Source organism: Vitis vinifera, chromosome 6, assembly GCF_030704535.1.
Source record: "Vitis vinifera cultivar Pinot Noir 40024 chromosome 6, ASM3070453v1".
In the NCBI taxonomy this organism is placed as follows: Eukaryota; Viridiplantae; Streptophyta; class Magnoliopsida; order Vitales; family Vitaceae; genus Vitis; species Vitis vinifera.
This window is the reverse complement of record NC_081810.1, coordinates 1,686,453-1,700,317: the sequence shown is the minus strand read 5'-3', so window position 1 is coordinate 1,700,317 and position 13,865 is coordinate 1,686,453. Positions and strand designations below refer to the sequence as shown.

General features: G+C 39.9%; 3 protein-coding genes across 3 annotated transcripts; 1 reads left to right on the top strand and 2 right to left on the bottom strand.

Annotated features, from left to right (window-relative positions):
- Positions 1 to 3,060, top strand: LOC100244923 (G-type lectin S-receptor-like serine/threonine-protein kinase LECRK3). Its single transcript, XM_019220573.2, has one exon. It carries the CDS (start codon positions 502 to 504, stop codon positions 2,884 to 2,886), a length of 2,385 nt encoding a protein of 794 aa, XP_019076118.1. The 5' UTR covers positions 1 to 501; the 3' UTR covers positions 2,887 to 3,060.
- Positions 3,061 to 3,946: 886 nt separating this feature from the next.
- On the bottom strand, positions 3,947 to 6,864 carry LOC100267236 (G-type lectin S-receptor-like serine/threonine-protein kinase LECRK3). The gene has a single exon (XM_002283188.5). It carries the CDS (start codon positions 6,589 to 6,591, stop codon positions 4,141 to 4,143), a length of 2,451 nt encoding a protein of 816 aa, XP_002283224.1. The 5' UTR covers positions 6,592 to 6,864; the 3' UTR covers positions 3,947 to 4,140.
- A 1,220-nt stretch (positions 6,865 to 8,084) lies between these two features.
- On the bottom strand, positions 8,085 to 11,034 carry LOC100262073 (G-type lectin S-receptor-like serine/threonine-protein kinase LECRK3). Its single transcript, XM_002283197.5, has one exon. The coding sequence runs from the start codon at positions 10,675 to 10,677 to the stop codon at positions 8,257 to 8,259; it is 2,421 nt and encodes an 806-aa protein (XP_002283233.1). The 5' UTR covers positions 10,678 to 11,034; the 3' UTR covers positions 8,085 to 8,256.
- Positions 11,035 to 13,865: the final 2,831 nt, after the last annotated feature.

Sequence of the window (13,865 nt, the reverse complement as noted above, 5' to 3'; positions counted from 1 at the left end):
TATTTACATATTGGTTGCTAATGTCCAAGATGAACCGAAAGAGACAGAAAATTTGCCTCAGAGCTACAACTAAAGGTCAAAGTTCAAGTAATGAACAGGGGTTTCTAAATTTCCATTGGATCTTCATGTACCCTACCTGCGAGTCTGCAACCTTATCTGAATTTTATGGGTGGATACTATGAATTTTCATTCAGTTTGAAGCACGTATATATGATTTTCATTACTGACAGTGACCCAGCTGACTAAGACTAAAACCTACAAGAATTGTCTAGCCAAGGTGCACCATTCTTTTTTCTTGGACCAATGAGGTGATATACTCGAGTAAAGTCACTAGAAGACGATGATCTAAGACAGCAGTACTTGTTAAAGAAATCTGCTAAATTTCTAGCCCATGAGAAGAAAATTTCCATGGATATTAAATTCATAGCTCCTCTTCCTCCCACCAGTTACAACTTGAGAGGTTCAGTTTCAGTTCAGTCTTTGTAGTTTAGCTCTCTTAACATGGCACCTACACTGCCTTGTAATCACCCTCTCTGCTATTTGCTTCTGCTTCTGCTTCTTCTGCTGAAACCTGTTTCAAGCTATGCTCAAACTTCTGGGAAGTTTAGCTTGGGCTCTTCCCTTACTGCTCAGAAGAACGATTCCTTTTGGGCATCCCCATCTGGTGATTTCGCTTTTGGGTTCCAACAGATTGGAAATGGAGGTTTCCTACTAGCTATTTGGTTCAACAAAGTACCTGAAAAGACCATAATTTGGTCAGCCAACAGCGATAATCCAAAGCCAAGAGGATCCAAAGTTGAACTCACCACTGATGGAGAGTTCATTCTCAATGACCAGAAAGGCAAGCAGATGTGGAAGGCTGATCTGATCGGTCCTGGAGTCGCGTATGCAGCCATGCTTGACACTGGAAACTTTGTGCTTGCAAGCCAGAATTCCACCTATTTGTGGGAGAGTTTCAATCATCCAACAGACACTATATTGCCCACCCAGATACTGGAGCAAGGCAGCAAGCTTGTTGCTCGTTACTCAGAAACGAATTACTCAAGGGGAAGATTCATGTTTTCGCTGCAGACTGATGGGAATCTAGTGCTTTACACCACTGATTTCCCAATGGATTCTGCAAATTTTGCTTACTGGGAAAGTGACACTGTAGGCAGTGGCTTTCTGGTGATATTCAACCAGTCGGGTAACATCTACCTTATAGGGAGGAATGGAAGCATACTCAATGAAGTGCTGCCAAATAAGGCTTCAACTCCAGACTTCTACCAGAGAGGGATTCTTGAATATGATGGGGTTTTCAGGCAATATGTCTACCCAAAAACTGCCGGCTCAAGGGCTGGTGGGTGGTCCAGTTTGTCTTCTTTCATACCTGAAAACATCTGCACAGCAATTACAGCAGGGACAGGCAGTGGAGCTTGCGGGTTCAACAGCTACTGTACTCTGGGAGATGATCAGAGGCCTTATTGCCAATGCCCACCTGGTTACACCTTCTTGGATCCGCATGATCAAGTGAAGGGGTGCAGACAGAACTTTTTTCCAGAAATTTGCAGTGAAGGATCACATGAAACAGGTGAGTTTGATTTTGTGAGGATGACAAACGTGGATTGGCCATTGTCAGATTATGACCGATTTCAGCTATTTACTGAGGATGAGTGCAGAAAAGCTTGCTTGGATGATTGCTTTTGTGCTGTTGCCATTGTTAGAGAGGGGGATTGTTGGAAGAAGAAATTCCCTCTGTCAAATGGGAGGTTTGATTCTAGTAACGGGCGAATAGCACTGATTAAAGTAAGAAAGGATAATTCTACTTTCCCACTTGGAAGTGAAGGTAAAGATCAGGCTACTCTAATCCTCACTGGATCAGTGCTGCTAGGTAGCTCAGTGCTTCTCAACATTCTTCTCCTCCTAGCAACTGCCATGTTCATCTACCGCTTGAATCAGAGAAAGCCGATGATTGATGAATCACGCCTGGTCATGCTGGGAACAAATCTAAAACGATTCGCTTATGATGAGCTAGAAGAGGCCACTGATGGATTCAAGGATGAACTGGGAACTGGGGCTTTTGCAACAGTTTACAAAGGTACTCTAGCCCATGATAATGGAAATCTTGTTGCAGTCAAGAAGCTGGACAGAGCAGTGGGAGAAGGAGACAAGCAGGAATTTGAAAAAATAGTGGGTGCAATTGGCCGGACAATTCACAAAAATCTAGTCCAACTTCTGGGATTCTGCAATAAGGGGCAACACCGGCTTCTTGTGTATGAGTTCATGAGCAATGGCTCTTTAGCAACCTTCCTATTTGGCAATTCAAGACCAAGTTGGTATAAAAGAATGGAGATTATCCTAGGAACTGCAAGAGGGCTCTTGTACTTGCATGAAGAGTGCAGCATCCAGGCTATTCACGGTGATATTAATCCTCAGAATATACTCCTTGATGACTCTTTAACAGCAAGGATTTCTGATTTTGGATTAGCTAAGCTTCTGAAGATGGATCAGACTGGAACTACGACTGGAGTGATGGGGACCAAAGGGTATGCTGCCCCTGAGTGGTTCAAGAAGGTGCCTATTACATTCAAGGTTGATGTCTACAGCTTTGGAATTGTGCTGCTAGAGCTAATCTTCTGCAGGAAGAATTTCGAGCCAGAGGTGGAGGATGAAAAGCAGATGGTATTGGGAGAATGGGCATATGATTGCTACAAAGAAGGGAAATTAGATCTATTAGTGGGAAATGATCAGGAGGCATTGGATGACATAAAGAGGCTGGAGAAGTTTGTCATGGTAGCATTCTGGTGCACTCAGGAGGATCCATCTCAGAGACCGACAATGAAGACAGTCATGAAGATGCTGGAAGGTGCCACTGAAGTTCCTGTCCTCCAGACCCACCCTCATTGACCAGCTCAGCTTGATGCTTTCCAAATAGACATATAATATTGGTTGATAATGAATAAGGTGTATTAGATTGCTGGTGTTGTACTTTTGGTGTGTAGAAAGAAATAATGTGGAGATGTTTTGCCTAAGTGTATTAAGTAATCAATCTAGGGTTATTATTCCCTTTGGATTGGTAAAGTTCTGCATTCTTTTTATCCTAACTTCTATTCTAAGAGGACTCAAAAGTCAGTGTTCATCAAGTGAGCAGCAAAATATCAGAACAAATTCACTTCTCTTGCTCTTCTCATGTTGTTTCTTCTGCTCTCATGTTTAGCTGTTTTCCTCCTGGTGATTTCACCAACTGGACAAAGAGGATCTGATCTTACCTTCAAGATGATAAAACATGATACCCCAGAAGACCATAGTCCAATATGCAGATGGAAATCAGCCTGCTGAACAGGGGATCTAAAGTAGAGTTCACTGATGATAGTAGGCTTGTGCTTGGCTACCATCAAGGCTAAAAGAAATGAATATCTCTATTTAGTATTGGTCTAAGATGAATTTATTGTTTTACTGCAGATTGTATCCTTATTGGCAGATTAATTTCCCTTTGCCACCAGCTCTACATTCTGAGATGAAAAGTGCTCTGAAGGACTTGTATGGCTGGTTTTGATTCAGTAAAATTTTCCACTATTGCCTATGTATTGAATGTATTCTTATAACAATATATTATCCCTCAATTCAGATATTGAAAATGCACAGAGGGACTTGCATAGAAGGTTTTGGGTCTGAGTAATCTCTATTCAGATGTTATTTTGGTTTGCCATTTGCATAACTGGCTGATCAAATTTTGATTTCTTGTTCATGTTTTAGACTCAATTTTCAATCACATAACATGTATCAATTCTGATTTTTGGATTACAGTATGTTTCTGTCTGCTACTGATTTTTGGATTTTTTTTTTTTTTTTTTCTTTCCTGAACTTTTTGGAGTCAGTTGATGGCTTGAGACCATGATCTGTATTAGTGTTGATGCCTTCCAATTGCCTGAACTTGAGTGATGATTCTATTGATTGAAGATTCAAATGAAAAATATCACAATATTGATACTATAATTTAGACCAGAGGAAAATATAATTTTACAAATATCAATATTTAACACGACTACTAGTTGAAGTAGATAAAGATTCAAAACCATGGCTTACCATAGATTAAGTACAACATAACTGGATATCTATATAATACTTGCTACTAAATCCATTTTCACCAGCAGACCAGTATCAAGCACCATTACTTCCTGGAGTGGAAATGAAGCAAGTTGAACTGATAAATGAGGACGGATCTGGAGGAACAGAAACTTCAAGTGCACCTTCAAGCATCTGAGTGACTGTCTTCATGGTAGGCCTTTTAGATGGATCCTCCTGAATGCACCAGAATGCAATCATCAAAAACTTCCTCACTGTCTCTATGTCATTCAATGCCTCCTTATCATTTTCCAGTATCTGATCCAGTTTCCCTTCTTTGTAGCAATCATATGCCCAATCAGCCAATACCACCTGATCTTCATCCTCCAGCTCTAGCTCAAAATTCTTCCTACAGAAAATGAGCTCCAGCAGCAGAATTCCAAAGCTGTAAACATCAACCTTGACAGTAATAGGCACTGTCTTGAACCACTCAGGGGCAAGGTACCCTCTGGTTCCCCTGATTCCAGTCATCGTTCGAGTCTGATCAGACTTCAGAAGCTTTGCTAATCCAAAGTTGGAGATCCTTGCTGTGAAACCGTCGTCTAGGAGTATATTTTGAGGTTTAATGTCACAGTGTATGATCTGGGTGCTGCACTCTTCATGTAAGTACAAGAGCCCTCTTGCAGTCCCAAGGATAATCTGTATCCTGTGGTACCAACTTGGCCTTGATTTTCCAAATAGGAAGGCTGATAGAGAACCATTACTCATAAACTCGTATACAAGAAGCTGGTGTTGTCCCTCATTGCAGAACCCCAGGAGCTGGACTAGATTCTTGTGATTGGTCCGGCCAATTACACTTGCTTCAGTCTCGAATTCCTGCTCTCCTTCTACCACCTTCCTGTCCAACCTCTTGACTGCAACAAAATCCCCATTGTCATGGGCTAGCGTCCCTTTATAAACTGTTGCAAAAGCCCCCCTTCCAATTTCATGCTTGAATCCATCAGTAGCCACTTCTAGCTCACTGTAAGTGAAACTTCTTAGGTTGGCTCCTTCCATGGCTGGCCTTGGTTCGACAGCCTTTGATTTTCTGTCATTCAAGTAGAAGATGAACATAATTGCTGCTAGGAGGAGGAGAAGGTTCAGAAAAACTGAGCTACCTAGCAGCACAGACCCAGTGGTGATTAGAGTTGACCGATCTTTCTTCTTGAAGCCTTCCCAGTTTGGTGGCCAAGTAAAATTACCCTTTCCTACTTTAATCAGAGCTAATCTTCCGTTACTAGGATCATACCTCCCATTTGAGAGAGGGTTTTTTTTCTTCCAACAATCCCCATCTCCAAAAATAGCAACAGCACAAAAACAATCATCCAAGCAGGCATTTCTGCACCAATCCACAGTTACTTCTTTAAAGTGTTCATAATCTGCCAGCGGCCAGTCCACGTTTGTCATATTTTCAAAATCAAACTCATTGGTTTCTCGTGATTCTTGATTGCAGCTCTGTGGGACAAAGTTCTGCTTGCATCCCTTCTTTTCATCATGTGGATCCAAGAAGGTGTAGCCAGGAGGGCACTTGCAATAAGGCCTCTGATCATCTCCCAAAATACAGTAGCTGTTGAAGCCACAAGCTCCACTGCCTGTTTCTGCATTGATGATGGTGCAGATTTTCTCTGTTGCTATTGAGGCCAAAGAGGTCCAGGTCATAGGCCAGCTACCGGCACTTGAAACAGCAGCTTTTTTTGGGTAGACATATTGCCTGAAGACTCCATCATGTTCAAGAATTGCTCTCTGGTGGAAGTCTTTTGTGGAAGCTGCAGTGGAAAACACCCCATTGAGTATGCTGCTGTTTCTCCCTGAAAGGTAGACATGGCCAGACTGGTTGAAGATAACCTGAAAGCCTCCACCTTCTGTCTGGCTAGACCAATAAGCAGTACTAGTAGAACCCTTTCTGAAATCCCTGTGGGAAAGCACAAGATTTCCATCATCTTGTAATGTAAACAGGAATCTCCCACTTGAATAACTCATATCCGAAATCCGAGCAACAAGTTTGCCGCCTTGATTCAGGATCTGGGTAGGTAATATTGTGTCTGTTGGATGATTGAAACTCTCCCACAGAAGGGTGGAATCTTGGCTTGCCAGCACAAAGTTTCCAGTGTCGAGCATGGCCGCATGGGAGACTCCAGGACTGACTGGATCAGCTTTCCATATCTGTTTGCCTGTTGGGTCATTCAGCATGAACTCACCATCACTGGTAAGGCGAATCTTGGATCCTCTCTGCACTAGATTATTGCCATTGGCTGACCAAATTATGGTCTTTTCAGGTATTTTGTTGAACCAAATAGCAAGCAAGAACCTTCCACTTCCAATCTGTTGGAATCCAAAAGCGAATTCACCCGATGGTGATGCCAAATACGAACTGTTGTCTATGGCAGTGAGGGATGAGCCCAAAGTAAACTTCACAGGAGTTTTAGCAACACTCAGAACAGGCAGCAGCAGCAGCAGCTGAAGCAGAAGTGAATACCATAGAGAATGACTAGGCAATGAAGTTGCCATGCTGGGAAAGCTAACTGATAACTTTGAATTACATAGATTGAACTGAAACTGCAGAATCCCCCAAGCTGCAACTGGTGGGAGACACTGAATTTTCCATGGAAATTTTCTTCACATGTGCTGGAAAATTTGCAGGGTTACTTCTTCAACATTTGTTTTCTTGTAGTGAGTTTTAAGTCAACAGCAGGTCTCCTCAATGATCCAAAAAAGGACATGAATGGTGCATGGCAGCTGCTCAACTTTTCTTGGTCTGAGTCATTGTCAGATGTTGAATGGAAGTTATAAGATCCACACAAACCCTTGAGATAAGGTTGAAGGCAGGGCACAGTGGGGAAGTTTCCATGAAAATTTAGATAACATTGTCATTACTCAAGCAGTGGTTTTCTTGCATCATTGACATGGTTGTCCTCTGATTTTTCTAGGCTGCTGCCAATGGCCTCAATTCCCAAATTTTCCTGGTGCCTTTTCAACAAAACTTTGGTCCGACTTTTCCACATTTCTATTCATTGAATGGTTGGTTTGTTGTGGGTTAAAACTACCCTGAAAGCAAGTTCTCAATTGTAGAACATCATTACAAATTGAATATGATGATGAATCATATGAAGTAAATTTATTGTATACAAGCTTAGCCAACAAAGTATATCAGGCTCACACCTTTCCACACTAAGATCCCATAAACTAGAAGAATAATTAGATAGAAAGACTCAAACTCGAGACCTCTAGTTTAACCCCAAAAAAATAAGAATAATGGATCAAAAAGAATGGATAGCGAATGGAAAGGCAGAAATGGGAGAACAAGACAAAGATATTTAAAATCAAGACCTTTACGACCACATATCACATGGTAACAAGAAATGTTTATGCTAAAAGGCTAAAACATTCGTCACTTTGAAAAAATAACCTTCTCATGTTTGAAATGCAAAAAGAACCTCAAATAGACCAAAATGCCCTTTATGTTATTTTATAAAAAATGTTTTAATATGAAATGAGTATAAAAAATTTGATGAAAGGTATTTTTGTCCATAAAAGATCATTTTGCTTGTTTCGAAAAAGTGGACATCATTTATGTAAAATAAAATCATATTTTAACTCTTTTAATCAAATATTCCTAAAAATAAATGGGAAAATAAATAGATGGATAAACTCAAACTTGAGACGTCTAGTATAGCTAGCACCAATATCAGGCCAAGCTAGTAAAGAACCAAAACACTTAGTTATTAGATAATGGTCTAACATTGTATATTAGTATAACACTTTTCTTCATGGCAAACACATACACTTGGATCAAAGAAAAAATAGATGACAATAAGAGAATATAGATAGTCGAACTTGGGATTCATAGAAACCAAAGCTCTGATACCATGTTAATTTATTGTTTTAACAATACATATCAGACTCACATCAAGAAATATGTTTTGAGACTGTATATCGAAAGGTGTCATTGCCTTCCAATCACCTGGACTTGCAAGATTTGAATATAATCAGACACCAAACAATACTAAAAACTTGATAATTGACTAGAGAATAACACAAAACCATACATTAGTTATACATTACAACTTGATATCTTCATGATGTCTGATACTAAAAACTGAAGTACAGTACCAACAATCCAAAATAAGTGAATTGCCATCATTATTATCTATCTATATGCCTATATGGAAAGCATCAAACTGAAAGGGTAAATGAGGATGAGTCTGGAGGAGAAGAAACTTCAATGGCTCCTTCAAGCATCTGAGTGACTTTCTTCATTCCAGGCCTTTGATGTGGATCATCCTGAATGCACCAAAATGCTATCATCACAAACTTCTCCAGCCTCTCCATGTCTTCCAGTGCCTCTTCATCATTGTCCAGTAGCATATCCAGTTTCCCTTCTTTGTAGCAATAGTATGCCAATTCAGCCAATACGACCGGACTTTTGTCCTCAGCCTCCACTTCAAAATTCTTCCTGCAGAATATGAGCTCAAGCAACACAATTCCAAAGCTGTAAACATCAACCTTGACGGTAATGGGCACTGTCTTGAACCACTCAGGGGCAACATAGCCTTTGGTTCCCCTGATTCCAGTCATGGTTCGCGTCTGATCTGTTTTCAGAAACTTAGCCAATCCAAAGTCTGATATCCTTGCTGTTAAGGAGTCATCCAGGAGAATGTTTTGAGGCTTGATGTCACAATGTATGGTCTGGATGCTGCACTCTTCATGTAAGTACAGAAGGCCTTTTGCAGTTCCTAGGATAATCTGTATTCTTTGGTGCCATTTAGGTCTTGAACTTCCAAATAGGAAGGTTGCTAAGGAGCCATTGCTCATGAACTCGTATACTAGAAGCCGGTGTAGCCCCTCATTGCAGAACCCCAGAAGTTGGACTAGATTCTTGTGATTTGTCCTGACAATCGCACTCACTTCTGTTTCAAATTCCCGCTCTCCTTCTTTCACCATCCTTTCTAACTTTTTTACTGCAACCAGATTTCCATTGCAGCTCCCTTTGTAGACTGTTCCAAAAGCCCCCTTTCCTAGTTCATCCTTGAATCCATTGGTGGCCTCCTCCAGCTCATGGTAAGTGAAACTTTGTAGGTTTCTTCCCACCATGACTTGTTGTGATTCAATGATTGCTGGTTTTCTGCAATACAAGCGGAGGATGAATGTAGCAGTTGCTAGGAGGAGAAGAACATTCAGAAGCACCGAGCTGCCTAGCAGCACTGATCCAGCAAGGATCAGAATGGACTCATGCTTGTCCTTAAAACCTTCACCTCCATGTGGGAAAGAAGAATTCTTCTTCTCTACTTTAATGAGAGCTATTCGGTCATTAGTAGACTCAAACCTCCCATTTGAAAGAGGGATTTTCTTCTTCCAACAATCCCCATCTCTGAAAATTGCAACCGCACAAAAACAATCTTCCAAGCAAGCTTTTCTGCAATCATCCTCAGTAAATAGTTGAAATCGGTCATAATCTGACGTTGGCCAATCCACGTTTGTCATCCTTTCAAAATCAAACCTACCTGTTTCATGAGATCCTTCATCACAAATCTCTGGATAAAAGTCCTGTCTGCATCCCTTCACTTCATTGTGTGGATCCAAAAAGGTGTAACCAGGAGGGCACTTGCAAATAGGTCTCTGATGATCTCCTAGTGTGCAGTAGCTGTTGAACCCGCAAGCTCCACTGCCTGTACTTGCGGTAATATTTGTGCAGATATTTTCAGGTATGAATGCGGATAAAGGGGACCAGGCCATAGGAGCACCTGAGCCAGCAGACTTCGGGTGGACATACTGTCTGAAAACTCCATCATATTCAAGAATTGCTCTCTGATAGAATTCTCCTGTTGGTTTTTTATTTGACAGTACATCACTGAGTTTTATCCTGTTGTTCCCTATGAGGTATATGTCACCAGACTCATTGTAGATCACCTGAAACCCGCTGAGTACAGTGGCAGTTGCCCAATATGCATAATTATTAGAATCCATTGGGAAATCAATGGTGTAAAGCACAAGATTCCCGTCAGTTTGCAATATAAGCATGAATCTTCCACTTGAGTAATTCACCTCCGAGAAACGAGCAACAAGTTTGCTGTCTTGATTCAGTATCTGGGTGGGTAATATTGTGTCTGTTGGATGATTGAAGCTCTGCCACAGATAGGTGGAATTGTGGCCTGCAAGCACAAAGTTTCCAGTGTCCAGCATGGCTGCATAGGCAACTCCAGTACTGTTCAGATCAGCCTTCCACATCTGTTTACCTTTAGGGTCATTGAGCATGAATTCTCCATCAGTGGTAAGTTGAACTCTGGATCCAGTTTGCACCAGACTATCGCCGTTGGCTGACCAAACTACGGTCCTTTCAGGTACTTTGTTGAACCAAATAGCTAGCAAGAAGCCTCCACTTCCAACCTGTTGGAATCCAAAAGCGAAATCACCATTCGGGGACGCCAAAAAGGAATTGTTGTCTCTCGCAATGAGGGATGAGCCCGAAGTAAAGTTACGAGAAATTTGAGCATCACTTGAAACTAACAGCAGCAGTAGCAGAAGCAGAAGCAGAAGCAGCAGCAGCAGAGGCAGAAGACAATGGCCTAGAGAATGAGAAGCCAGTGTAGTTGCCATATAATTTGGATTACAAAGATTGAGCCAAAAACCAAAAATTCTCAAGCTTAACTGGTGGAGGGAATGATGAAATTTCCCATGAAAGCCTCAGATATTAAGAAAATCTTATCCATATATGCTGGAAATTTTGCTTCCAAGCACCAATTTCAGTGACTAAAGTCACCTGTAAGTCTTCCATATTGGTCCAAAAGAATAAATGGTGGCAGTTAGCTTTGCAACTTTTGTAGGTTTTGTCTTCTTCATCCCTCTGTCAGTTTCTGATGAAGAATCCAATGACTTCAAATCAAACAAAACTGTAAAATGAAAATTTCTATGATCCACACAAACACTTCAGATGATTGTTATGTATATTTAGACTTCAGTCCGATACGAATCTGACCTGATATGACCCATCTCCAATCCTTGTCACAATCTTGGGATACATGACTAATGATATTCCATGCTTTAATAACATGATTGTACTCCCACCCAATGGTTTCAATTCCCATAGTTTCCTGACTTTGAATTTTCCACATTGCATTGAATTTTCTTAGGTGATGATGTATTGGAATCCCCTTTTTTCTGGATAAATCATATTATAAAACTGCAGTAAGATACTTGATATACTGTGAAATTTTTATTCATATTTGGAATAGCTAGCTTCCAACAATTTATACGATCCACACAAACACTTCAGATGATTGTTATGTATATTTAGACTTAGTCCGATACGAATCTGACCTGATATGACCCATCTCCAATCCTAGTCACAATCTTGGGGACACATGGCTAATAATTTTCCATGCTTTAACAACATGATTGTACTCCCACCCAATGGTTTCAATTCCCATAGTTTCCTGACTTTGAATTTTCCACATTGCATTGAATTTTCTTAGGTGATGATGTATTGGAATCCCCTTTTTTCTGGATAAATCATATTATAAAACTGCAGTGAGATACTTGATATACTGTGAAATTTTTATTCATATTTGGAATAGCTAGCTTCCAACAAGACCCTTCTTTACATGTTAGTTGACCAACAATTGATCAGAGACAAACAAAAAGTGAGGGAATTAACAGACAGAGAGAATCAAACTTAAGATGATATCATTTTAAAAGCTTGTAGCTGGCCCAAAGTTTAAGCAAGAATGGAATCTAATGATAGTGTATATTAAACAAACATTGCAATTATTTCTAATATTAGATATGCCATACTTGATCAAACCAAGTAAGACATAAGTGCACTCTTAACTTATTGTAACAGCCTCCACAAACAAACCCGCACTTGACTTTTCTACCAATAACCCTTCAAACTAAAGCCCCCTTTAAACGATCGGAACATTCTATAAATTTTTTAACATTCTATAAATTTTCTAATATTCTATAAGTTTTTTGGGCCATCTAGAGTTTTCCAAAGTTGGATGGAAGTTTATGGAGTCATAAAGAGAAATATTGTGAATTTTCAGTCAAGTCTTGTAAAGCTATTTGTGCAATAAAAGTCTTCATTCTTTCAAGCTCTTCAAGTTTTTCTTTTCCTTGGTTCACTTTAAATAAATAACGCAAAGCAAAGGCAGTTGGGGTTGTAAGTTTGGAGCTTGGGTCGGGGCAAGGCTAACTTAGCAACTTTGAATATCTCATTTCCTGGTTTACTTTGAATAAGCAAAGCTGAACAAAGGAAGCTTGGTCTAAGCTGGGAGTTTCAGTTCAGGGCAAGGCTAATTTATCATCTTGAAGTGTTCGGATGTTGTCTTTTCCTGGTTCACTTTGAAGAAGCAAAGTTGAGCATAGGAAGCTTGGGTCAAGGCAAGGCTGATTTAACATCTTCAAGTGGTTTGAAGTTGTTTTAAGTGTCATGCGGACTGATTAGGAAAACCAAAATTCTGTGAAATTATCAAAACTACATCTGAATTCAGGTTAAATGGTGAAATCATAAAACCAAGCATGCAGTCATATGCATAATCTGACTTCCATCCTTTCTGACCGAAGGGTGCACTACTAAAATAGCAATAATCAACTTACAACAACTTACACTACTGAGAAACTGCAGAGCATATATATACATATTATAGATGTGAAGACATGGGAGATTTATAGTGTATAACACTGCTTTGACCACAGTAAGATGTGATTAGAGAATTGTTCATAGAAAATGTTAAACCTGTGATTGGTTGCTAAGAAAATTGAGGCAAACAAAACAAACACTTGAACCCCATGTATATTTTTATGGCTCCTTAGGAAGAAAATTCCACCTAAACTAAGCTAAATAGTATTAGGCACAGTTTAGTATAGGATATCATCAAAATATGCAATCCAGCATTCTCTTGGGAACCAAAACAAGCATTACGGGACAAAAAGAAAATCCAGATCATAATCCACAGTTCCAGTGCCTTGATCTGAAAACCCCAAATCATATTCAACGTTTCGGTGACTTGCATGGACACATGGATAACAAGTGGCTGAATTGCAGAGAAACCCTGCATTTAAGATCAGTGCACAATACCCTCATTCATCGAATTAGTTTCTCCCTTAGTGAAATCAATAATATTCTCCACTTCTTCAAGCTTCTTACACAATTTACCAATAATTTCCATCAGTTCTTCATCGGAAAACTCATCCACTCCGCCCTCCAAAGTCCGCCCCTTCATTTTGGCAATTTCTTCCTGCAACTTTGGCGGCTCAAAGTCAGTCCTCTTCTTCCAGATTTCAAGAGATAAATTCAAGGTCAGTCTGATGTAGATAGAAAGAATTAGTTCCTGAGAAAGATTAGGAAGCTTTTATTACATTTGTGCCAAGCTCGGTGGGCTGGATTGCTTGAGATTGTCTCTGATGTAGATCGAAACAATGAGTACCTGAGAAAAATTAGGAAGCTTTTATTAATTATTACCGTTGTGCCAAGGTCGGCGGGCTTGAGCTTGCCTCTGATGTAGACCGAAACAATGAGTCCCTGAAAAAGATCAGGAAGCTTTTATAACCGTTGTGCCAATGTGGCAGGCCGGTACAATCCCGCCAAAAAAATTTAAAATAATAAAAATTTGTGTATTAATGTTTGAAAATAAAGAGAAAAAGGAAACCTGCCTCCCTAAAATAGAATTTAAAAAATAAATAAAATTATAATTAAATCTTATTAAAAAAAATGTCACATTATTATTTTTTATGATTCACATAACAATCTTAAAGGTCAAATTAAGATCAAAATAAATAACATCTAT